The 26770-nt window shown below is 41.9% G+C and overlaps 3 protein-coding genes across 4 annotated transcripts in view; all 3 read right to left on the bottom strand.

Annotated features, from left to right (window-relative positions):
• Positions 1-15760, bottom strand: part of LOC128073635 (cytokine receptor common subunit beta-like) — a 28150-nt gene extending 12390 nt beyond the window's left edge. For both annotated transcript variants that reach the window (XM_052668723.1, XM_052668724.1), the window contains exon 1: positions 13832-15760. The gene's annotated coding sequence lies outside the window, so the exon portion shown is untranslated. The remainder of the gene's footprint in view (positions 1-13831) is intronic.
• On the bottom strand, positions 1731-13851 carry LOC128073632 (cytokine receptor common subunit beta-like). Its single transcript, XM_052668720.1, has 14 exons — positions 13646-13851; positions 12597-12744; positions 11901-12030; positions 9939-10123; positions 9583-9728; positions 8949-9114; positions 8329-8458; positions 8063-8223; positions 7537-7682; positions 7263-7434; positions 6224-6314; positions 5880-5949; positions 5037-5140; positions 1731-4756 (listed from the first exon to the last, which is right to left on the bottom strand). Exons 1-14 carry the CDS (start codon positions 13649-13651, stop codon positions 3559-3561), a joined length of 2853 nt encoding a protein of 950 aa, XP_052524680.1. The 5' UTR covers positions 13652-13851; the 3' UTR covers positions 1731-3558.
• Positions 15761-17067: 1307 nt separating the features above from the next.
• Positions 17068-26770, bottom strand: NCF4 (neutrophil cytosolic factor 4). Its single transcript, XM_052668744.1, has 10 exons — positions 26527-26770; positions 25565-25649; positions 24111-24264; positions 23719-23789; positions 22792-22919; positions 21492-21549; positions 19792-19890; positions 18920-19050; positions 18763-18828; positions 17068-17997 (listed from the first exon to the last, which is right to left on the bottom strand). Exons 1-10 carry the CDS (start codon positions 26556-26558, stop codon positions 17769-17771), a joined length of 1053 nt encoding a protein of 350 aa, XP_052524704.1. The 5' UTR covers positions 26559-26770; the 3' UTR covers positions 17068-17768.

Here is a 26770-nt window from a genome sequence, read left to right as displayed (position 1 = left end):
TCTACAGTTCTATGATTCTATGATTCTTTCTGGTTGATACATCCTTGCTTTTACTACCTGTCCACGTCCTTTTTACCCCCATTTGATCAACAGGTCCTTGCTAAGCTATACTGGTTTCCTGCTTCCTCTGCTTGTTTTCATATAAGGGAGAACAGAGAGCTCTTGTGCTCACAGAAAGACAACCAGAGAGAGTTGCCAACTCTGCTCCACTCCTTTGTCTCTAAGGACATCTTTCCACAGGAACTCACCCACTGATTCCTTAAACACCCTGAAGTTTGCTTTCCTGAAGTTTGGGGTTCTGACTTTGCTCTTTGCCAGGCCCATCCTCCTCTACCAAATCACAGTCCCTGCAGACCAGTGTGCCTCCCATCTTAGCCTCTTTAATGAGCTACTCTGAATTGGCGAGAATCAGGTCCAGAAGTGCTTATTCTCTAGTCAGTTTGTCTAATACCAGGAGCAGGAAGTTCTCCTCAACAAGCACCAGGGGTCTTCAGGATTGCTTGCAGCCTGCCATGTTGTTTTTCCATAGACATACAGGTAGCTAAATTCCCTGCCAGTTCCTCCTGTGAGTGCAACGCTTCCCATAGCATAAGCAAGAATGACTCATCCATAGGCTCTCCCTTGATCAGGCAGCCTGTAATAGACCCTGACCATCAAATGTCCTTTCTTGGTCCAGTCCCTGATTTTCACCCACGAGTTCTCAACCTGAGCATGGCTATTTCTCAGATGTAGCTCTTCACACTCTGTCCAACTCTTAACATAGAGAGCAACTCCCCCACTCCTCTTTCCCTACCTATCTCTTCTGAAAACCTTCTAGCCCTCAATCATCATACTCCAGTCATGTATATCAACCCGCATGACTGTGATCACAATTACTCTGTGATCACATACTCTTCTAATTGCATTGTGGATTACAACTCTTCCTGCTTATTACTCAGGCTGCATGCATTGATGTAGAGGCACTTCATTTAGGCTACTAGCAATGTTATCTTATCTGAGGAGTCCTCACAAGACACCTCAGCCCTGCTGTTGTGGATCGTGGTCACCGCGTTTGTTGTGACACAGTGCTGCACCCTGGTGTGCCCAGAAGAGCAGAGAGCATTGTGGCCTGTGCTAACAGCCAGGAAGGCTTTGGGTCAGGTTCTGGAAAAGATATCAGGTAAGGATGTAATTATTTACTGTGCACTTTTCTGTGCTTACTACACTCTTGCTTTAAGTATCCACTGTAAGCTATGGTCAGAGGCAGAATATCAGACAGGATGAAATGACTGTTTGGCCCCGTTGTGTTCATCTGTGTTCCTATATCACGGACTTTCCTCCACATAGAAAACAATGTCTTTAGGTGCTGAAACAGATCATAAGGAGTGAGAGGAATCAGAGATTAATCATTGGACATGTATAGGAAAAAGACTGTGTACAAATGCATTTGACATTGTGTGAACAAGAAAGTCTACAGCAATTGTCAGGGTGGGTTGGGCTTGTTTTGCATTACGCTGTAGAGATAGAGTTTTCTCAGAAATTATCCAGCTGCTGTTCTTTGAGATCTCGGTGGGCTTTCCATTCCTGTTTCCTTTTCTATTAAACCATTCACCCTCAGTTTCCTTCTTCATGTAAAAGACAACCCCCAGACTTGCAAAAACACAACAACTGACTCGTTCCACATGGATTGGCATTGGAACTATTGAGGTCACAATGTACTTTGCAACTTAATCTCATGCAAAGTCAGGTAATACATTTCTGGTTGAGGTTTATTCTTATGAAGCAATAATGAAGTTATTAGCTAAGAGAAAGAAAGAGAAAATTTCTTACTGTCAAAACACAGTTAGAAATCTTTGAAGTTGAATCAGAGAGTTGCAAAAGGTGATCTACGCTATTAATTGAGATGCTTACTTCAGGAAGGAATGTAAGACAAAAACAAAGCCTGTGGACGCTTTGATTCCAAGGTGATGCATATCAGAGATCAGAATCCAGATACCTGAGTTGCATATGAATTTGAACATCTCCTTTTTTGTACCAGCCTAGCTAGAGCACAACCACACAGCCTAGAAGAAATTAGCCTTCTTACACATAAAAGGCCAAAGAGACTAAAAAAACTTGAAAATCATTTAAGGTGTTCCTCATTCCATATTCTCTGTTAGAGGCTGCAACTGTATGCCTATTCCCATCAAGAATGTCAAATTGAATTTGGCCTCCTTTCAGATTTAAATTAGTAAGCAATTAAATTGTGAAAAAATAATGCATTCCTCTGCAATTTCTGAATCAGCATTGTCCCATTAAATCAGCAGGAGGAATCAGCAGGCACAAAAACAGAACTCCTTCTCATCAGGTCTGTCAAATAATACAGCAAGGTCAACTTACAGGTGACAGTTCTGAACTTACGGAATCTTTTAAGGTCCATTCAAAAGAGCTAATAGTAATGTTGTAAGTACAACATTCCTAAGGCATGCAACAAGAGATTTGTAAGGAGAAATAATATTATTTTATTAGATTAAATTATATATATATTTGGAATGGCAAGTCTATCTTCAGATCTAAAACCAAAGCCTTTTACTAATCACAGAGTGGCAGTTCTGTGCTCCTATCTTGCAACACTTTCTTTACAGAAGCAGAATAAATAAAAAAGTGGTTCCTTTTCCAATACAGCTTAGGAAGTACAAGAAAAGAAAGAACACGTCACATGGTTAAGATGAATTATATCATGCTTAAACAGCTGATGAACTTAAAAGAAAATCACACAATGAGAAATAGAAAAGCCCCACCAGACACAGGCTTCTGCACCTTCACAGCTTTTCTCTCGTCATTCTCTGTTATTGTCCCTTTCCCTTCCTCTCTGCACTGAATGAGTCCTTGGGTTTTCTTCTAGTGATGTATCTTCCCTATGGTCCCCCAGAGCCTATTGCATGTATCTCAGTAATGTTTTCTTCTTATCCTAAGAATACACCGTGATACAATGCATCTTAAATTAAGAAAGTTTTCCTGGACTTTGGCCATTTTTTCTCATTTTCTATTTATGCTTCTATAACTGTCTGGTGATTTTTCATCTGAGATGATACCTAACCTATGCTAGTAGTGAAAACGTAGAAATAATTAAAGGTCCTTGATGAGTCTTTGATCTATTTCACACACACAGAAGATTATAAAATTACTTGAAACAATCTTATATAACAAAGGTCTTTAAATGGCTTGCAACCTGATATCATTTCACAAACTCAAGTCAGCATTTCTTCCAACAGGTTTTGCTCCAGGCAGTCTGGAGCTATGGTAAAATGAATGCAACCAGTGCAGGACCATAAGAAGGCTGAAGTGTATTTTGTAGATAATCCAAGAATCTAAGAAAACAAGAACTATCTCATAGTGATGATATTTGGATGGTCTTTCATGACAAAATTGCAAAGGAAATTGAGGATGAGATCAAGCTATTGATTGGCATGGCTTTAAACATGTTGCACTGGAAGACAGAAAAAGGAATTTCTGTTTATTTGCTGAGTTGGTTTATATCAGATAGCTGCCACCTCTTTCAGTTACTCTTAGCCTTGCTATTCATTGATATTTTCTCCTTTAGCAGATTTCTGTGATCCTCAGAGATTGCTGCCAGGAGAAATAATCATCTGACTTGAGGCTTTTGAAAAGCTGAATGGCCTGCATTTTTGATACATCCCCTTCCTTGCCAGTGATGAATTCATCATCTGGTACAGGTTTCCCAGGTACTGTCCTGCCTCCAGAAGGTTTCTTGATTTGGGGATATTCCTGACTCATATGCATCTTCTCACCAGATTTCAGGCTGTGGAAGCAATAGTCACCAACCTGGCAAAGGAAAACTGGCTCAGTGCTGTCAGGATTTAACACCACAAGATTACCCTCAGACAATGGCTGCTCTTTAGGGAGAGTGCTTCCCTTCTGCTGAAAGGGCAAAGAAATCTTTGAGAGTTCTGAAGGTCCATGGTGACCTGAACGGACATCAAGGTAGTCTCCAAATGCATCCAGGTGCATTTCAGGAGAGGCTGATATTTGGCCTGAAGGGGGGAGCATGACATCAAATTGCTCAGGAGAAACCTCATGGCAAGAGCAGTCACTGGAGGGCTGGGGCTCCTGTGTATCACAGGGTTTCCCCCCAGCAAGGGCAAGTATCAGGTGTGTGGTGCCACTGGCTGATGGCAGTGACAGGCTGTCTGTGGTGATGTACTCCAAGGGGCACTGCTGAAGGAATGCCGGACAGCCAGGAGCCTCTGGACATTTCTGCTCTTCTGTTCTCATGTCTGTGCTTTTCCCACATGTGGAGGGAAGTGGTGAAACTTCCTTCTTGTTGACGTACTGCGTCGCTTCCTTCTGCTCTGGGAGCAGGAAGGGCTGCAGAGGACCTGCTCCCGGCTGCTCCTGCCTCTGTGCAGCCTGGGGGCTGGCTTTGTCTGGAAGGGTCACGTACTGCAGGGACACTGCTTTCTCCTGTTTTCCCATTGGATTCAAGCTCACCTCCAGGGTCTGATGCATCTCAGGCTGAGAAGACCTCGCTGGGCTGTACAAGTATGGGCCATTGAAAGCAAAGCAAGTGGTTGCTGTCTGGGAAGTTATACTTGTGTCAGCACAGTTTGTCCTTGAAACAGAATATGAATAGCCAGAAATTGGACTTGGGCAGACAACTGGGGCATGCTCTGGCACATGTAAAGCATGGTATGGGTTCTGTAGGTCCAATGCAGGAGAAGAAACCTCTGTCCTTTCAGTCTGCACTTCAGAGGACTCCGCCAAAATCTTCGTCTGCCTGAAGGAGGGACAGTTAAAATTGCTCATGAGATATGTATTTGTGGTAAACACAAAGCAGAAACACAAGCTTAGTAGAACACAGAGGTAGCTATGCATATGGTCAGAATGATCTGTACAGGTGAGCAAGTTACATCAGAGCACACAGAATTGTATCCGAAGCTCAAAAGTTACTGCCATGGGCTTTTTGGTGGCAGAACGTTTGGCTATGGCTTCCCATGAGTTAGGGAGCTCTATGAGCATGTCATTCACAGTGTGACTACAATGTTCTCTTCATTTACCTGTCCACAACTTGAAGGAAGCTAGGCTGATCCATATTCTCCACAAGGCTGCATTTGTTGAAATCCAGCTGGCTGCTTGCATGCCTGTTTCCTAGAGGAACTTTCTGGAAAAATAATAGAAAGCAGACATGGGGAAAGATAAGTGTCTTATCAGCAGCAGAATCATGGAGAAGGAAAATAGCTAGCAGAGGTGAAAGCATCTGGCAATGCACTCTAGTAAAGTTGGATAGAACTTCAATAAGATGACTGGTAGGTGCTTTCAATTCTCCAGAAGAATCTTGATTCAAAGCCAAATTGCCTTTCTACTGACCTTCCATAACACTATATAGCTCGGGTGGTTGGAGCTGTTCTCTGAAAGATTGTATAAACGCTGCAGGATCTCACTACAATAAACAGAGCTATGGCTTCATGCAAATTCAAACCCATGAAATGATAGCACTTACAAATAGAGAAACATATAAAGGATTAAAAACAAGTCTGCTAAGCTGTTTCTTTGAATGTGGAGGGAAGGAAAAATCAGATTTTACTGAAAGATCATGTAAAAAACAACATAAGTCTTTAGTAGAAACAGAAACAGTTTATCTTCAGACACAGGAGATATAATACTGAAATTTTCCTAGTTTAATTTTCCATCACTGTCATGCTGACAAGCACAACACTAATCAGTCTGCAGGTATAAATGCACAATCTGGCTTCTGTTACATATGGACTGAGCAACAAGGAACAGACTAATTGAAGCGTACGTTCCTTGCAGATTAGGTGACAAAGAGGAGCTCTTGGAATTATTGGGATTCACGAAGAAGAAAAAAATAATGAACCTTCAAAGGCACAGATGCCTCTTACCTTCAAGTAGCTCTGGATCAGCAGACTCTTGCTGGGGTTTGGAATCTTTTCCTCCCACAGCTTCTTCTGCCTGCAGCAACACAGAGTTTTCAAGGTTCGTGTCTCAGTGTGGCAAGAAGAAGAGACTGCACCTCATGCACCATGCTGCTCTGCGTGGCCCCGCCGTTACCTGGGAGGCCAGCAGCAAACTCGCACCAGTGTCCAGCCATGTACAAGGCTGACGCTGCACACCAAGGCTTCTCTTTGCATAGACCACTCTCATAGCAGACAAGCAGTGCCTCACCCTTTATCCACTCCCCGTGGCCAACACACAGCTAAATTGCCTTCTCAGGGCACAAACCTACCTGAGTAAGTACTTAAAGCTGCAGTAAGCAACAGCGAGCAAAGTGATGATGAGAACTGGCAGCATCAATGGGAGAACCACTGGTGAAAGAACTGAAAGAGAGAAAGAAGAAATGGGGAGTCAACGTCTGAGGACCCCTTCCCATAAGAAGTTTTGCATTCAGGTGATTCTTCATGAAAGCATATCTGGGAAGTAGAAGAGAACAAATGTGTCCTGACTACCTTATTGATGACCAAAGGAAGTCATCTTTTCCCTCACTGATTCTTATTCTAGTCTTGACTGACTCCATAGGGAAAATAATTTATCCCAACAAAAGCCTGGTGAGGTAGCAGAATTCACGGTGAACGTTAGAGGTCTACAGAGGTCTTAGGTTGCCTGACTTTGTACAGTCCTGGAGAGATGGGAATCTCAGAGATTCTCCTGAGCTCCTTCCACTAATGGATGTAGATGAACATCGAGGTGAACATCTTGCTACTTCAAGCTGCCCAGGGACAAATTCTAAAATGTCACATATCTTTGGGCATGTGACCATAGTAATCGTGGGCATTCTGCTTCTAACTCCAGAAACTGCAAGAACATGATATGGTGTGCATCTCCAGTACACTCCAATGTGTCTTTTATTCAACTCCACGGCCTCTCTGTAAAATGGAAAGGCTGATTTTTAGCCTGTCTTCCTGCATTCTCAAGCTTTTCAGTTCCTTAAAGCAGAATCAATTACTGGGATCAGGAAACAGCAGTGGTCTTTGGCTAGGATCTTTTCTTGATTCTCCATGTGGAAAGCTTTACAGCTAGCTGTATTAGCCTGAGGAAGGGAAGCAGGAAAGGTGCTTACGAGCTGCATCCTGCTCACTGCCTTTGTTAGCGTTCCTGCTGCACTGAAAGGGTGCAAGCAGAACAGTGACCACTTTAAGCAGCCCCACCACAGTTACATGGCTGGATCTGCCTGCAACGTTCATCACAAGAATGCAGGTGTTTCTCTACAGGCAATTCGTCCACGAACCGTTCAAAAACCTGACAGAAACCGCCCGGGTGAAAAGTACCATTCTCAGTTTCCCAGGTGAACTCCTCACTCCATTCACTCCAGTATCCCTGATAATCCTGGTTATTCACCATTGCACGCATTCTTCCCCTGTATTTGGTAGACGCTGACAACATCTGATCAGTGAAGATGAAGGGAGGTTCATCATTGGTAATTTTGATGGTCTTCATGGTCTGGGGAGAGGAAAGAAGCACAAATGAAAGAGGTGAGAGGAACTGACATCCCCAGTCGCAAAGCAAAGAGAAACCCAGGACTCTTCACTTGCTATCACTCACTTTTTCATACTGGTTGTGCTTCCAGAACTGGACTTCGTACTGCTGTTTTATGAAACCATACCGTAAAGTGTGTTTTTTCCACCTCAGTTCATACTCCTGATTTCTCATCAGTTCCACAGACACATTTGCAGGTGGCAGCACCTTAACTAGAAAACAGAGAATATCCCAGAGTACATATCAACAAGCACACCCAGCTTCTACCTTTGAAAGAACCTCTCCCTAGCTCCAGACTGTGAAAACATCACCAATACTTCCAGATTCTCACATGTACAGGCGCTCCACCTGGCACACCTCACGCAGCACATCAGCCCTATCTCATGCTATGCTCCAGGGATCATGTCACAAACCCCAGGAGCTCCACTGGGTCTGACCCACAACATCAACCACGTGCTTCCCTTACCAAGTCACATCTCTTCTTCCTCCCAAACACCTTTCCTCACTCCCACTGCCCTCATCACGTCTTGCCCACACAGGCACTGTTCCAAAAAAACTCCCAGGAGAGGCAAGACTCTCCAAAGCAACTCACTGTTCTTGTAGGCTTCTATCAGTTTCTCCTCCATCTTGGTCCGCACAGACACTTGGTACTGGCTCTGACTGCTGATGTTGCTAACAGGGATCCCACAGCTCTGCACCACATATGGGACATGGGGCAAAGCCTTCTCATACACGGGAGAGCACTCCTCTTCCCTGGGGGGAGAAAAGAAGGTGGTGCTGAGATCAGCAGGAATGGCACAGAGCAGCAGCCCAGAAGGAAGGCAGAGGTAAGTATGCTGCCACTGGCAGATCACATACGCTGATGTTGGAGTGGCCCTGAAGAACAAGCCAAAGATGACAGAGCTGGCAATCGCTTCCTTCACTTCCCAGCTGCACTTCAGATACACACCATTGAAGAGGCAACGAAGGTTCCTGGGATGAATGCCACCTACAGAGAAGATCACAGCATGCTAAGAGGCAGGAAAAGTCCAGTGAAAGCCTTTGTCTTGCATGAGCAGGTACCATACAATGGGGTGGAACACAAAGCACACTGAAAGGGGCAAGATAGGCTCTTGCTCTGCTCGCATTTCAAACTTCTCCATGCCCTTCTAGGACATAGCGATCCTTCCAAGTGGAAGCAAGACCAGCACTACAGTGGAAGACAGCAAGCAGACTTCTTCATGAGCTACATCCCAAGTCACAATCCGGACCCATGGAGGGCTGCAGACCTCCTGCAGGGGGCACAGCCCCCAGCCATTTCATTACTGCTTGGAGTATCCCAGTGAAACAAGTGTTGAGGCTCCCTGAGAGAAAGCCATCATAGGTGGGGCTTCCCTTGCCACTTTTGGCTTTGGAAGGGACCCACAAGGATCACTGCCTTGCCCTGGCTTCTCAGGGTGACCTCCTACCCTTGCACAGCCCTACTCCATCCCCTTTACCTTCGGGGGTCTCCCAGGACACATCTGTGCTCCACTCGCTGTATTGCCCGGAGAAACCTGTGCCCTGCTCCGGTCTGGCTCGCACACGGGCGATGTATCTGCTCCCTGGGATGAGGTGGCTGAGATGGCAATGAGTGGTGTTGGAGAGCAGGCGGGAAGCAGCCTTCTGTCAGCAGGGGAAAGGAGGGAGAACAGGAATCAGTGGTGAGGGGTGGAGGGAAGACAGGGAAGGAGCACAGATGCATCTCAAGCTGTCTCGTACACGTGAAACACTTCCAAGGTGTTTTGCCTTTCTCCCCCATGAGCCCACAGGCTGCTCTTCAAACGTGCTTTGAATTCATGATGGAGGGATGCAGGGTTAAATAAATTCCAACTCAAAACCCAATTGCACTGCTTTTTCACAGTGAAGAATTGATTTTTGCATTCAAGTCAGGACTAGTGGTATTTTATCAGGAAAGTCACTTGCAGACAGTAACAAAGCCTCTTCCACATGGCCTAAATCAGCACTTACTGCAACTCTTCATAGTGCCTGAGAACAGAAAGGCTGCTCATTTGCATGGCACTGACCATAAGCTCTCAACCAGCCACAAGGCTGCAGCCAGGGCCTGGTGAGGCCAGCTCTTCCTGCTCTTACCTCCCAGGACTCCCAGTCCCGCTTGTAAGCAACTTCATACTCCAACGCATTGCTCAGCCCTTGGCTTCCATCAGGTGCTGTCCAGGTCAGCAAGAAGTCCCCTGAACTTTCTCTGACTGAGAGGTTCTGAGGGGGAAGAGGCTGAACTGGAAGATGAAGGTACAACACATGAGATGCAATTGGAGGAGAGAAACATGAAGAGGGGAACAAAACATGAAGTTAAGCTCCCTCAACTTCCCCATTTTCACAATATCTTATCAGTTCCTGCAGTAGGAAGCTGCTTGCTGTGTGTCCCTCCAACATCCACCTGTTCTCCCAAAAGCATTTGAAAGTTTGCCTTGGAATTTATTCCTTACCATTTTGGAAAAGATGAACTTGTAGTTGTGCTTCAAGATTCTGCTTGGGTTTGAAGCTGTAATAGTCATCCACCCCTATTCCAAAATGTTCTACTGTTTTCCAACAAATCCAATGGCTGTAGGGGTCTGAAGCCTCAGGTAAGTCTTCTTCCAGCTCCTTTTGACAATGCATTTCCTCACTGTCACTGTGTGAATAGAAAAAGTATCTATAACGGTCTGATGTGGTCTTATATAGTTCAGGCAAAACTAAATGTCAGCAGATAATTCCAATCCCTAATGATTATCTAGTTTATGTGGGAAGTTATATCCTCATTACCACTGATATCCCCATTTTGCACCTATTACTATTGCTAACATTTTTATCACCATTAATCTTTTATCAAATGTGTTTTCATTTCAAAGTATGCAACATAATATTCTGTTCTCATGTCAGTCTAGTTTTGTTAGCCTCCAGTCTAAGCCTTGATAATCTCACAATTCTATGTGAGAAGTAGTTTGATGGAAAAGAACATCAGAGAAATGCATTGTTTACTTTGAGTGAAAGGCAAGGAAGTTTCTGACGCTCCTGAGCTTCTTGAAGGAATTCCCTTGGCAGTCCCAGGAAGACACTTAAGCATTTTTTTAATTCAGCCAAAATGTACTTCTCAAGCCTTAGCAGTTCTGTTCTGTCAAGAGACCTGATGTATTCATTAACTTCCTCCAGAATGCTAGGCATCACTTTAGATGGCCTTCCTCCAGGCCAAAAAGCATCATCAAGATTAAAAACAATATATTATGGTAGTCAGAAGTAGGCAAGCTTTGTGTGCTTGCACAGGTCTCAGTTGCTGAAGAGATGCAGTTCTCCTTTTTGTACCCTCTGAACTTCTGCATGAGCCTATGAATTCATGCCCATTGTTCCTGTACAGATAAAGCCGTGGCGATCGGAGCTCAGCTACTGTCCTTCAGGACAGCATGAGGTCTCCAAGCCAACCTTACGTCAGCAGGCATTGTTCAGCAGTACTGATAGCTGTCAAAGTTGGGTACTAGTGGGAAAGCTAGGCATTTCTGAAGAAAGGGAGGGACTGATTGGTCATGATTCCTGTATCAGCCACTGAAAACCCTCCATCATAAAACAATGTTCCAGAGCAGACTCCCAACAGCAGAGCAATTTTCTTTCATCTTTTCCTTCCTTCTCTTTTTTTTTTTTTTTTTTTTTCCAGAATAATTGCCCTCAAGGTCCTTTTCCAAAGACCTTCAGCTCATTTCACCTGCTTTTAGGAGTACCAATACTCTCTTACCTACAATAAAATCAAGCGTTCCCTCTTCTCCCTTTCCTTTCTGTATCCCAAGATGCTAATACATTTTCTTCTCAGCTTTCCATCTTTAACTTCCTCTCTATTTGGCCTTTCTTATCCTCACAGCTGATCAAGTCTGCTGATGCTGTTCCCTTTTCATAAGGAAACAGATGCAGCATAGAGATACTCTCATAAACAACCGGTATCTCTGGGAGGAAGATTGATAGCACAGATGATCTTACCCATACCCACACTTTCACAAGCATAGCCTATTCAGGGTCTTCAGAAGTGATCAACACCATACTCTCATTGATGACCCTAAACAGGCAAAATAACTGGGGAAACGTCTCTGCCTGGTAGGTTTATGAATCGCTTCTTCTCAATCTATCTTCTCTACCTCGTTGGACAGCCATCCGCGTGCCCCTTCTTATATCCTATCCAGGATTCTGCTACAAACTTATGGGAAAATTATTGAAACTAGGATCAAATTAACTCCACTGGCACATGATTGGAAGTCCTCCCTTCCCCTTTTTGGGACAGGCATCAGAAGCAAGCGCGACTTTGACTGTAACCCAAGAACAGCTGTCACTTTCTGAAAACCCGACTGCCGGCCCAGAGATTCCAAAAGAGTGTTGTGGCCAAACACTCTTTGGATGTTTTTCTTGCACAGTTCACTTCAGGTACTTACTTTTTAATAACATTCCTTTGGTACAGAGTCAAACCAAGGAGGGCATGAGCCTCGGAGTGTTCCTTCCATGTGCACGTCACGAGTGAGCTGTAGTCATTGTGGCACCTCAAGCTCTCCATCGGAACGCTTTCTGAAATGGATGCCAGCCAAAATAAAGATGCACTGCTTACAAATGGAAATAGTGAGAGCTAGCAGGAAGGACAGCGATTCTGCCATCAGAATGGGAAAGGCATCAAGAACAACACTCTTCTGATGGCACCAAATAATGACCCTTGGTGAAAATACATTTGAAGTTGTGCTCCTTCCCCACATCTCCACAATACCAAAGAGTCAAGCCAAGGGACAACAACGGTGAAGCGAGACCTTTGAGCCTGCAAGACATGTTTCTGGCCAAAGTATCACTTCCAGGCAGAGACAGCTTTCTGGGCATAGTGAATATCACAGTTAGTGGGGATGTGCTGATTATTTCATCTTTGTGGGACTTCTTTGCAACCGATTTCCATACTCTCACCTATTTGTCTGCACCTGCACCTGCACCTGCCACAAACTGACTGCTTTTGATCAGAATGCTTGTTGTCCTACAGCAGAGAGGATAGGAGCAAAAGAAAGTAGAAAATGGGGAAGAGTGAGTCAGGTACAAAGAAGAGAGGAAAAAGGCAGGAGTCAAATAAAAGAAATTATAAATCTGAAACTCACCATTAATGGCTTGGTCACTGAAGGCCAATGACAGATTTAGCAAAAAGATGAAAAACCCTTTCATCTTCACACTGTCCTTTGAAATTGTGTTTTCATTAAAAATAAACGTTTTCATTGCCCACTCTTCTTTTGTCTTGTTGTGGAGCTTCTTGTTTTCATTTCATGTAAAGAGAAGTAAAACTGAATTAGGGAACTTAAAGCGTTGCACTGTAATAGAGTGACATTCAGAAAGACCTCCTTCCACGTATTTACTTTGTAAAAATTCAGACAGAATGTCTACAAAGCCTTTACTGACAGACAAAAACCCAGTTTTCTTATTGTGTGAACCTGCAACATGAGCAAAGAATGAAGAAGTAAAAATGCATATATCTAAGGAAGCACGGGAATTCTTTCAGCTAAAACTCATCAGAAAGTGGCCTATCCTGTGAATCATGTCAACCTGCAAATTCTTTCATCCTTAACTTCTTTATGTTTATATTCTTTTTAATGAACCCCCGAATTAATTCCTTTTCTTGCTTTTCATAAAGACTTATTCCCCACCACATACTTCCTTAGTTTGTGATTGAATTGCTGTACTCATTTGCTTTCAGGTTTCTCTTCAGCATGCAACTGCTCCAGCTACTCCCCAGACAAGCTGAAAATTTTAGCAACAATTTCAAACAAATTATTTCTCTTCTTTTGGGGGCTGTCAAGATCTAGAGTACATTGAGAAGTTCAAAGACTATGTCCCACATTCTTTGGTACCAGAATACTGGCTCTTCTGGCCATCTCTCATTGCTTTCTCCAAAGTATAATAAATATACAGAGCTGAGACCCCTGTACTCAGGGAACATGCAGTCTCTAGCTCTTTTCTACTGTAGAGGAACATGGAGAGATCTCCTTTTAAATCTCTGTTGACTTTCAGATTCCTGAATGTTGCTTATTGACACCAGAAACAGCTGTATGAACCCTCGCATACTCATTGCAAAGCTTTCCCTTAAGAGCTCTCAAGACTTTCCAGGATAGAAGACTGCTATTTTGCCTTCCCCAGAAAGAAGCAGTTCCCTTACCTGCATCCAGAGTTGTCTGTGAGGCAGATGATAAAACCTGATGGATGACCCTTACTGTTCAGCTTCCCCAGCAGTATGAGAATCTTCTGATGCAGCAATCAGCCGCTTGCCTACAAAGGAATCTATAAATGACAAGATTTTCCTGATAATTAAGTCTTTAAAATAAGTACTATACTTTTTATATACCTGCTATACACTGAAATGCCAATTTCTAAGAAGCAGACCACACCCTTTCAGGGAAAGCAGCTGCCTGTAACTGCATTCTGTACTTCCTATTTTAAGCCCCAAAGTACTTACTTAGATGGAGCTGTTAAATTAGGAAGGAAATATGTCGTTGCTAATCCACGTGTTAGTGATTGTAGTACTGGTAGAAGAGGGTTGTGAGCAGTCCTACTGAGATCTAATTGAATGATGAAGGAACTGGGGCATCTCTCCTGTGTGAAGAAGCTGAGAGGGCTGGAACCGTTCAGCCTCTAGAAAAGGAGGCTTAGGGGGGACCTCATCAATGTGTATAATAACTAAAGACAGGATGCAAAGAGAATGGATCCAGGCTCCTGTCAGTGATATCCAGTGCCAGACACAAACTGGAACACAAGCGGTTCTGTCAGAACATCAGAGGGCACTTCTATACTGTGCAGGTGATGGAGCACCAGCAAAGGTTGCCCAGAGTGGCTGTGGAGTTTCCTCCTTGGACATCTTAAAAATCCACCTGGACGTGGTTCTGGATTTTGTGCTTCTGGTACTGTGTCATCTATCATCGTTCCATGGACTGTGTCCCTGCTTCAGTGGGGCTTTGGACTAGATGATCTACAGAAGTTCCTTCAACCATTCTGTGGTTCTGTGAAAAAAACTCAGGCTTGCACTCTATGGGTAAACTTCAGGGGGCTGAGATGAGTCCCCAGAAGCAGAAGAGGACTCCTAAGTCTGTTTGTTCTGCACTGCCACTAGACCATAAAAATCTGATCAAAACCATACTTTGCAGATTTAGCTATATAACGTATTTACGTACTTCAGTGTGCAGTGGGGAAAAATATATATTCCTTGAATAAGGGAAGCAAGTACAGAGCTAGGAGGTTGTGAGAGAATCTGAGGAAACTGTGTCATTTTGACTACTAAGATGTGTTCATATAAAAGCTGTAGTTACATTACTTTACTGGAAGAGCAGAATTTACTTTACATTACAGTATAAATGCAGAAAAGTATTCTCCTGCACTGACTTTCAAAGGCCAGTAAGTTTTTATGGTTCTTCCTCTACACATAGAAAATAGATTTCTTGTTTCCCAGAAGACATTATTCCTTTCTTTTCTTTCTCAGCTCCTCCATCTTCAAACAGACTTGATAAGCCTCTGGTTACACTAGCATCTAGCTGCCCATGAAAACCTTCAGATATTATTAGCCCCGTTGAACTCCTTACACAAATAACTTGTGTTCCTGCATGCCAGAACTTTTACATGCACATTTGCCAATTAGTTTTCAAATTACAATGTATTCTCTTGAATATCACACAATGCAAGATTATTAACATTATCACTGCATGTCATTTTATCTCTATCCCAAACCCTATTGCTACATTGCCTTAAAAGTAAGAAGTTACAGTTTATAACGTTTTGATAAAATAATGTCCATCAAAATCTTACATCACTGGAAAAAAAGATGACAATCTGTGTCTCTCATGAGTATCTTAGAGAATCATGATCACCAGCACAAAGTCTAGTCTGAGGCCTGTAGCTAATGATGTTCTCCACAGGGAAGAGCCTGCTCTTGTTCAACATCTTTGTCAATGATCTGGATGAAGGGATGCAGTCCACTCTCAGCAAGGTTGCTAATGATACAAAGCTGGAAGGAGTGGCTGATACACCAGAAGGCTGTGCTGCCATTCAATGAGCTCTGGACAGGCTGGAGAGTTGGAAGAAGAGGAACCTGATGAGAAACCTAAAGAGGAATGCAGAGTGCTACACGTAGGGAAGAATAACCTCCTGCAGCAATAAAGGTGAGGGGCTGACCTACTGGAGAGGAGCTCTGTAGAGAGGACCTGAATGTGCTGATTGGCAACAGGTTGGCCATCAGCCAGCAGTGTGTCCTTGTGGCCCAGAAGGCCAACAGCATCCTAGGGTGCGTTACAGAAACCATGGCCAGCAAGTCAAGGGAAGTTATTGTCCCTCACTCCTCTACCCTGTTGTGGCCACATCTGGAGTGCTGTGTCCAGTTCTGGGCTCCCCAGTTCAAGAAAGACAGGGAACTTCTAGAGAGAGACCAGGGGAGGGCCACCAAGATGATGGGGACCTGGAGCACCTCCTGTATGAGAAAAAGCTGAGAGCCCTGCGACTATTCAGACTGGGGAGCAGAAGATTGAGGGGGCATCTCATTACTGCATGCAAATATCTAATGAGTGGGAGTAAAATGGCCAATGCTGTGCAGTGGCAGAACAAGGGGACAATGGGCACAAACTGCAACATGGAACATTCCATATGAACACAAGGAAAAAACTACTTTACTGTGAGAGTGACAGAACCCTGGAACAGGCTTCACAGAAAGGTTGTGGAATCTCCTACAGAGATATTAAAAATCTGCCTGGCTTCTTCCCTAAGAAAGCTGCCTACTGTAGGTTCAATGTAGAGAAGATTCTTTAGCAGAGGGTTGGAGTAGACAATACCCAGATGTCCCTTCCAACCCTCACAATTCTGTGATAGATAATCTAGCACTGAAATTGAACATGCCTGGGTTCTTCAGATTGAGCTTTTGAGCCTGAAAAGCAGATGTGTCCTGCAGCATGCAACAGTGCTTTGGAAAAGGAGTATTTTCTTATACAGGTCTGTACACATGTAATATATTGCTGGATCTATATACTTTATAAAGAATCAAGTAAGAAATTTACTGATCTCAATTAAGGAAACTAAATGCTTGCCTTTCAATATAAATTATTTAAATTATTTACAACACAAATATGCACTAATGTAAAGCTACACATAAGTGGGGGAGGCTCAATGGGGAAGTATAGTATAATGCCACAGAAATTAAGAAATGAATTCAAAGTACAATACTTTTTCCTGATTATATTTATGCATGGTGGTATCCTTTTAGCACCATGACTGCATGGTATTTTTATAATACAGTATTTTAGGTATTCTAGGATTTACATAAAGCATACATAACTTCTTATTCTAACAAGCAGCAATAAATTTGTTCAAGAAGAACATTTTAATTGCATAAATTTATTTATTTAATATGCATAAATAAAAGACCAGAAGGTTTGGGGCTTTTTTAAATAACAAACTCCTGCTTAAGAAAAGCTAAATAGGTAACATTTAAATTCTTTCTCCAAGTTCCCTTCTTAAACAAAATTAATTAACTAATTAATTAAAAGAGCATTAATTATTTCACCCCCTCCAAAAATAAAAATTTAAAAATGTAACAGAAACTGATAAAATAAACACATGCATAAGTTTATTTATGGAAAAGTCTGATGCAGTCATTTATTGTTAGTTCTGTTTTGCTGTGAGGGGTTAGAAAGCAGAAGAAGAGAGACCAAGAAAAGATTACTACTTGGACAGGTATCACATCACTTATCCCAGAATGTGGAAGCAAATAGACTGTACAATTATGAGAAGTCAATAAGTAACACTGCAAGTATACTAGATTTGATTTACAGAATTCAAAATATGGGCCAAAGGAAAGAAGAAAGCAAAACCAGGCTGTAATTTCTTTGCTGAAATAAAGTTTTCTTCATGCTTCCAGAACTGCAGTCAGGGACAAAATAAAATAAATAAAATAAAAGCTTATGAAAACATTCTGGGCAAGTAATTGGCTCTAGAAGCAAGGATGGAGATTAGAGCAGATTTTGGGCTCAGGACACTCAACCTTTATTTCAGCGTAACACTGGCTTGCTTTGTGAACAAATCCAGTAATTTTACTTCTCTATTCCTCGCTTTCCCTGGTCTTCATAAAGATATCTCTGTTACAGAGAAGTGCTAAACAGCTCAAAAAGCTAAGCACAGATTTTACATTGAAAGGGAAGTTGACTCTTTTCAAGCTCTGTTCAAAGCCTTGTTAAAAGAAACTGTCTGCAGAGAAGGATTTGTGAGGGATGATGTAGCTACCTACTGGAACTGCTACCCTACAGCACTCATGTTGCCCTAACTGTTTGTGTATCACCTATTCCTGGACTAGTGCTGTAGACACTGAAGTCATCCTTGTGAGTGATGTGCAACTTCCAAGGGAAGAAATGCTTCTCAGCAGACCTCTTCTTGCTCTGAGATACCATGAGTTCAACGTCCTGATCAGAGAGCAGCCGGATCAGATCGCCGTCGAGGTCCCGGTAATTCAAAACAATGTCATGTTGGTCAAACTCCTGCCTGGTAGAAAAGAAATGAATTGATTTCCACAAGTCAAGGAATGCCTGGGAGATGACGCATGATGAAGGATATACAGGCAATCTAATTAATTTTTCTAAAAGTCACATTAAGCCTTGGGTGTTTTGGCATTCTTAATACAGCTAGTACTAAAAATTCTACAGACACGTTCATGCTGGGTTATATTTAAGCTAAGAAGCCTGACAAAACCATCTCCAGTAAGTCCATGTGCACAGCATGATTACTCTGTGAGCTGGAAAAAATTCCCATACATATGAGTTGACTGTGGTTACTCACCACTTTTGCCCTTTTATGAGAGAAGGGCAGGTTAAGGAATGGAAGAATATTTACTCATATCACTATACTGATATTCAATATTCTAATGTTTTGATGTTCAGTGCTACTTCAAACTATTTCAACACTGGTTTTACAAATTATAAGGTAATGTCCTGCATCCTAAAGAAGTATATTAGACAACAGACCCTTGGTTGGGAGCATGGTTCTGATTTTACAGCAAGAAATAGAAAATGCTGCCCAGAACATGTGTGGCATTTGTGTGTGGCATGCAACACTTGCTGACAATCCCAAAGCAAACTGCTGTCTGCACAGATGGGCCTCAGCCAAATCACATTACACACTCTTAAGTGAAACACTTGAAAAGAGTTTCACATCCAAAACATGGTGATGGCCAAGTAAAATGTAGAAAATTTAGGACTGGAAGGGACTTGACAAATGATATTAAATAGGCATCTAGCTGCTTCCACTTACTTTATCAGTTCCATAAGATCTTTGAATAATGGAATGCTGCTCAGATTCTCTTCCACTGATATATCCCTGTAACACAGATAAATCTAATAATTGCATATCATGAAAGAGAATATTGGCATCTCTTCAGCAGAAGCCGGGAAGACTATTTTATTATTACCTGATAGTGCTTACTGTCTCATCATAGAAATAACAGCGTATTTTATTAACTGCGTCTTCCTGCTGTGGTAAATCTTTTATGATCTTCACAAAAGCAGATGGGAAAATCCCAGTGGCATCATTAACTGTTCCCTGGAATTACAGGAAGGGTTAGCATGGAGAAAAACTTGCAATTTTGGTTACATGTGATAAGTTCTGAAATTTAATTAATTTCCATGGAAACAACAGTAAGAATTGTTCTTCTCTAAGCAAGAAAAGACAGACTATGGGAGTGACCTGACGCTATCTCTACACAAGGATTACACAATTGCATAGTCCAAAACAAGGCAGATGAGTGAAACTGAGTGCAAAAAAAAATGAACATCAGATGGTTACTAGGGAATGCTGTGGTGTTCGAGCAAGCAGAGATGCCATATCAACAAACACGCAGTATGTTCTCCTCATCCTTTTTTCAGAACACTGCTGCATTGCCCAAGTTCTCTGTAATTAAGCTGACGTGTGTTGTGGTATGAAGCATGAAGTATATAGCAACTCACCCCAAGGCAAGAAACCAATTAATCGCTGAAATGGAGTTTCCATCTCCTTTCTGCGGCCTTTTTGTGCTCTAATCACTTCCAAAGAATTAAAGGACATTCCAGCAGAAGAAAATGCAAATGAAAACTGAAGTGTAGAGGGCAGGAAATTTGTAAGCTAAAAACCATTACAGGAGAAAACAATTTCAAATTTGGAGTCAAGGATTTCTTCCTGGCTGTGACACACAATTATGATACAGTTTCCCCTTGAAAGAAGGAGAAAGATCCTAAGGACTAGGAAAGCCCCTTTCTACTCATGTAAAGGTATGCCAATAATTCAGTACCACTGCCACAGCCTTACCTCCAACCAGTCTTTGTTTACTCTGCTAAGTAGGTAGATCAAGTCTCCTTTCTTGAAACTGAGTTCCAGTTTACTGCTTCCAGAGAAATCAAATAGTGCCTATGGAAAGCAATAACACTGAAATTATTAATTCAGAGTTATACATGTGATTATTATTATTTTTTTTAATCTGCTCCTGAAGTGCACAGACAGAAGGTAAGCAGCAGAATAGCATGCACTTTGTCAGCGCAGATCTATTTATGAACTAAGGTCACATAAATGACTGCAGTGTGCAGTTCTCACAATTCCTTCTCCTGCTCTGCACACACAAAAATGCTTTGTGGGAGTAGTGAGAGCATCGGGATAAGTGTGGCTCTGAAAGGACTACATGCTACGATTCTAGAAGTGTCAGGACATGGAGCACCAGAGAATTGAAGACACTGAAAACACATTAAAGCAAGTAAGTCAGCAGAGTTGAAAACGATTGACAGCTTGAAATCTTGACAACTTGAAATCCTGAGAATCAAACCAAAAATGTATTATTTCTGTAGTTTTACAGCTTTGTGATTTGCTGCAAAATGTCACAAAGAGCCTTAGGGAGTTTTGGAATTGTGTCCTAATTTAAGGGTAACTAAATGTTCTTTCTACACCTAGCTTTCAGGCTTGTGTGCTGAACTGAGAGATTTGGGAAAGTCCACGAAACTAATGTGTGGTTAAAGTGGAACTTAGATGCCCCCTTCAGGAAAAAAAAAAAAAAAAAAAAAAAGAGGCAAACATATTCCACCATCTTAACAAGCTGTGCTTGAATAATTAAAATTGCTGAGTTATCAAAAACACGCATCTACCCGTTGTCCTTTGAGAACACAGCAGTCATTTAAATGCTCTTAGAAGAGCAAAAATGAAAAGATGTTCCCTATTATTCGGTGTTGTGATGGTTCTTTTGGTCTTGTTAATGCCAAATTTCAGAGCCTCTAAAGGCTGTCTTTTAAGGTTCTCCTAATAAAAAGAGACAATAACTATCATGCTAGCAGTTCATATGTCTATTTAATAGCTCTTTCAAAAGCTTTTCTTTGATCTATCGAAAAGTTTTGGTAGGTAGATTAAATATTAATGAAAGAATACATAAAACCCAAGAGATATGGGCAGATCTGACAGCTGTTATCGTCAGCATAGAAACAAAACAACCTCAAAGCAATTGCATGTTTTTTATTAACATTACGTGAAAAAGTCACGTGTTCCGGAAAGCAAGTCCACAAGCACCACTTGCAAGGTAGTTGTATGTGTCTAATACCAAGACGATTTACAGCAAAAGAGAAGAGTAGAACTCTAATGTTACATAAATTGCCAGGATGCCTCACTTGCAAAGCTTTCAAACATATGCTGAATTCAATGAGACCGAAGCTTCAGTTTGCTTTAAATGTAATTTATGGGTGTAACTATGTAAATGTGGACCATTTGGCAGTACATGTCTCTCAGTTTTGAATCTCCTGTTATTCTGACTTCACAACAGCCCTCCTTATTATTTATGTAACGAGGAAAAGAGCCCTTCTTTCCATTCTGTGTTTCATTCCTTATTGTTAAAAGCAATTGCTTTCCTGTGTCGATTTCACTTTCCCTCTCTTCCCAAAGCTCTAATTGGAAGAGGCATCTTGATCAAAGAGATACCAGAGCAAAACAGAGTTAATCTCTGTCCTCAATGACAGATTGTGCGAATTACTCACCTCAGCCCGAGGAGTTGTTACACGGTCCAAAACAGGCAGTTGGGATGAAATGCTTTTACTGGAAAGAGAAATCAGGGAGGTAAATTTGTCTTTTTAGTCATCAGAAACACTACGTGATCAGTACAGTGTCCACATTATCATTATTTATAATGCAGACGAGCCACAGATCACTGGAGAAAGTGCATGACTGTGTGCAGCATGGAAGTAAATAAATATGGATGCAACAACATTGCCCTAGTTCTCCTGGTTTCAGTGCAGAGCAGCAGCAATCTGATGATGTCTGCTGCTGAGAACAGATGGAATTTTCAATACAGTCAGTATGCTGGACCTGTCTTTTACAGCATTGCTCAGCCACTCCACTCTACCTTCTGGGCATTTCTGTTTCTAGCATTTATGGCACTCAGTTCAAACTGCTGTCATACATACACTCAGGAATGCATACACGCTCACAGGTTTTGCACCTTTTGGGGAAAGTGGAAAGGAAGAAAGTCCATCTTTTCTGTGTTGAAAAACAAATTAATTTCTGTGGAGGGTAATGAGGTACAACATCTACTTAGCAAAGGGTGCTGACACTGGCATGTAAGACAGACCTGTATTCAGACAAAAGACAAGAACAGACTGAATATTCAGTTTCATTTATTGTCTGAACCAGATCTTATTTGGTTTGGTGTCAAAACTCACATTGACTTTAGTGATGCAAGCCTGCATCCTTATGCTTGGCCTGAACATTATAATCGATAGAATCATAGAATGTCTTGGGTTGGAAGGGACCTCGAGGATCATGAATCTCCAACCCCCTGCCACATACAGGGCCACCAACTTCCCCATTTCATACTAGACCAGGCTGCCCAGGGCCCCATCCAACCTGGCCTTGAACACCTCCAGGGACGGGGCATCCACAACCTCTCTGGGCAGCCTGTGCCAGCACCTCACCACTCTCTCTGTAAAGAACTTCCCCCTGACATCCAACCTAACTCTTCCTTCCTTCAACTTAAAACCACAAGATATTACCTCTAAAGAATTATCAATGGTTAGGGAGCTTTTTTTTTTTTTTGAAAAAGCAAACTATAACATCAATTTTTAATTTCCCTATTAATGAAATACCACCTGCGCTTTAAAAACTTTACATTTTTGAAAGCAAGAAATGCCATGCTTTCGCTCTCCCACAGAAATCCTTATATTAGGACTTCATGGATTGCCTTTGTTCTGGGAAACACAGTGATGATCATCAGTTCTCTTTCCTCACAAAACTGGACAGCATCTCCTACATCAAACTGAAAAAAACATGTCAATCGCTTACACTCGACGCGTCCGTGGGCGAAGTCGTCTCAGCCTTCTGGGCACCTGTTCACTATCAAAATTGGAGTGGTAGAAGAACAGACGCACCTCTTCATCCATCAACACCCAAACAGGTAGGCAGAGTAGGTTCTGTGCCAAGAGCAAGTAGGAAGTGGAGTAATAACAGTGGGAAAGATCAATTCTCTATTTATTTGCATGTACCAAATATGCTTCTCTGATCTACAAGATCACTATTGCTGCCAGAAAAATCTTCCTCCTCTCCCTTTTCCCTCAGCAGGACTAGGCTGAACAGCTGACAGTTTCTCCTGTTTACTCTTAGAGTTGGCCAACATATTGCTTCACTCTTTGTGTGCCTGATTTACTGCAGGAGTAAATTGTTTCCTTCGTGTTTCCTTTCAGAACATGAATGACTGTGAAAAGAGGGCAATCTTAAGTACTGGCAGACTTGACCTATGCTTCAGACCATTACCGATTTAAAGTCAGAGTTCCCGTTAACCTGCAGTCAATAATTTCTCACCTTGAAGTTGCTGGCTTTATCCTGACTGTGAAGCAGGTATATTCCAAAGCTCACTCTGCTTTACTAATCCCTTAGGTGAACTTACCCCCGTATTCATGCAACATCCTAAGATTCACCTAAGATTCACCAAACACATCCTGTTTGTTTGTTTTGTAAATATATCTATATAGACATGAAGGCAGGTTTTCACTTCCTCTGTGGAGTGCGTATTCCAACGGATCCCTACAGTCTGAACAATCTGGCGACTAGGATTGCAGATTGTCCCGTGGTGTGGACACTGTGTCTTCTGAAAAAAGGTGCAGAGAGCAGCAGATACGAAGGACTGTAACAGTAACATCTCTTTCTGTTGATTTCAAGGGGTAAAGTATCTGCAGTGTTCAGTGCAATCTCTATCTTATAACAAAGTTTTACCTTCATGTAGATATTTAGGATAGGAATCCTGTTCTCAGCAATTTCCCGTTTGAGCCCAACATAAACTTTCCCTAGGAAACATAAAACCAGTGGCAGTTATTGAAGGGGAAAAAAAAAAAAAAAAAGGAAGCTGTCAGAGAAATAATGCAGTTAAGAGAAAGCAGGAACTCTGAGAAAATAGATATTTTCTAAAGGATTTTAGGTTTCCATATGAATTTTACCACATGCGGAGGGACTATCAATGGCCTTGACTTCTCCAATTTCCATAGCTGGGAACTAATTCTTTGTCCCAGATAGTTATCTTGTGTACTTCCATACAATGCCCTCCTCGCAAGGACAGACTAAGAAAGGACAAAGCTACTAATTGTGCAGATTTGCTACTCACAGCTTACCTGGCAATATGGGGAGCGTGCAGCTAAAAGGGCTATTCTTGTTCTCCCCCCCATATCTCTCCTCTAGTTTGGTGTGTAGGGCATAGAACTCACGATAGCGTCGGAAAATCAGGTATCTGCCACCACTTTTAATCTTTACTTCAATGACAAACATCTGAAACAGAGAGAGGACTCAGGTTGACATTCAGACTTAAAAATAGTTTAAAAATTAGAGTGAGGCGTACAATAGGCAGTGTTACAGTGGTGGGAATATTGCCTTAAAGGCAGAGTGGAAGGCAAGGTTCCAGTTAAGCATCTGCACGCTTAAGTACTAGAAATTAACAGCTTAATACTGCATAGCGTGGTATAAGTATGGGTTCAACTTTCCTGTACATCATGTTCCCATGGCTGCTTTCTATCACATGAAAATAAGAAACAAATTGATGACACTTTGTGCTTACACACCTTCCCTCAGAGAGGAGCAAAGCGTATTAAGGAGGTAAATATAAATACTGTCATTTGAAATAGAATGAAGACACCAAGGAATCAAAGCCAACACTTTCAATAGTAGGATGTACATCTCTATCTCTAGACAGGAATGTAAATGAACTGGTTTTCAAAGTAGAAGGCATTCATTTTTCTCTTTGACTTTGAAGTACATATTTTCAGAAATTCTGGTCTATGTAATCTGAACACAAGTAAGGATAGAATGAAAAACAAAAGCAAACAAACAAATAAAAAAACACCTTAGACTATTTACTTTTAATGACTTCCCTCAAACTCCTATGGTGTTATCTGTTGCCAAACTTGTTTGCTGTAAGAGTCCTTGATTTCCATGCACTGACCTCTGAGTCACATTGCAGTTGGATCCATCAGGAAACATAGAGATTGAGCAGCAAAATATCACTACATTCTAAAGTAAAAGCTGCTTACTTCTGTGGGAAGATTTTGTGAGCAATGTCTCCAGGAAAAAAAGCACAGTCTGCAGAGGTCATACTGAGCTGGTCTCATGCAAAACCCCTCTTCAGAAAATCTCCACCCTTTTCGTACTATTCCTTTTCTGTGCACACTTTCATGACTCACTGTCAGACCTAATTATGATATGGAAGACCATGTATATGGCAGAATCCTAACTTGCCAGAACCATGGGAAGATGGAGCTAATACCCTCCCCTTCTACACTGTCTGAATTCCTTTCCTCCCTATATTCACCAAGGTTACAACATTCTAACAGGAAATAAATCAGAAATTAGGTGAGAATTTAGAAACTAAGAAGTATTAGAGGACACCTTTGTCAGGTTTCATCCAGCAAAAAAAACTGTACTAAATGTGTGATAGACCAGTCTCCCCTTCAGAAAACACAAGCACTGAGATGTTTTCAGCATGGAACTATTCATGCCAAAAAGCAGCTATACTGGTTTGGTTCACCAAACCAGTCAGAGATGAGAACATATAGAGATAAATCTCCTTGCTTACATAATAATTAGTAAAGCCTTTCTTCTCCTCAATATCTGCAATGTTAGCTGAAACAGGTACGTCATCTGGAAGCTGGTCAAAATCACTGTGAAGCAAGAAGAAATGATTTTAGTCACTCAGGAAGGAGGGAGAGGATTGGGGATCCCTGAAGGAACACCTAAAGAGCAGCTCTGTGACCAGACTCCAATGTTTATTGTCTACATTGTCCACACAATAAAACAAATGAACTGTCTGGTGCTTTCTCCTATGGGACCTTGTCACTGGCACAAAATCTTCAATGAACAGAAGACATTTGCCTTTGCTTCCATCTTGTACCACTTGTTTGAGTGATATTTATATTAACACTTAAATAAAAAGGATCAAGAGCGAGATAGAAAGAAAAAACAAACTGTAAAATGATCCACTAGGGAATGCCAAGTTGAAGTAATCTTACATCTTCTGGTCTTATGAAAAAAAAAAAAGAAAAGCTTAATTTATTCTGCTATGAGACATTCCAAGCAGAGGTTTCCGCAACAAACAGCTCTTCTGGAGGGCTGAAGTAATGATGCAAAGTCTTGCGATACCTTGCTGTACAAGGAGAATGGCATGAATCAACACCACCCACAATACCGTAAATACCACCACGTACTGTTAAGAGGGATGTGGCCATGGAGATCAAGAGATAGAACTAGTCATATTACAAACACTTGTGTCACAAATCCCAGTGAAAGCAAAACTGTTTGTGGCTATAAAGAGGATAGTGACTCACTGTTGTCCCAGGTCGTGAACATTTCCTAGGAAAGGAGAAAGAAAGTCCACTCCAACTTTTTACATAGCGTGCTCAACACTAAGAAACCTAATAGCCAGGCAGCTATGGTAACAAGAAGCCTGTTAGACTCATCAGCGAAGCTTGCTGCCAAATTAAACATGCAGATCGTAGAGGTTACATGGAGGCTTGTAGGAAGGAAGGACAGACATGTTACCTCTTTTCTCGCAGCTGTCGGGGAAGAGACATGCTTTTCAGCTTCACAAATCCAGATGGCTAAGCTCTGTTCCTCTACTTCTTAGGTAGATCTTGAATGAATATGAGGAGCCTGCTCACAGTGCTTGTCCCTATATGAATCAAGACTCCTTTGCAAGGCCTCAGAGATCTTTTTTTCTAGTGTTTCAGTGTCAGTGTCTTCTGTACTTCCCCACTCCCATTGAATTGAGGAAGTACTGCAGTAA

Source organism: Tympanuchus pallidicinctus, unplaced genomic scaffold, assembly GCF_026119805.1.
Source record: "Tympanuchus pallidicinctus isolate F22 unplaced genomic scaffold, pur_lepc_1.0 scaffold8, whole genome shotgun sequence".
NCBI classification, from domain to species: domain Eukaryota; kingdom Metazoa; phylum Chordata; class Aves; order Galliformes; family Phasianidae; genus Tympanuchus; species Tympanuchus pallidicinctus.
This window is presented reverse-complemented; position numbering and strand designations above follow the sequence as displayed.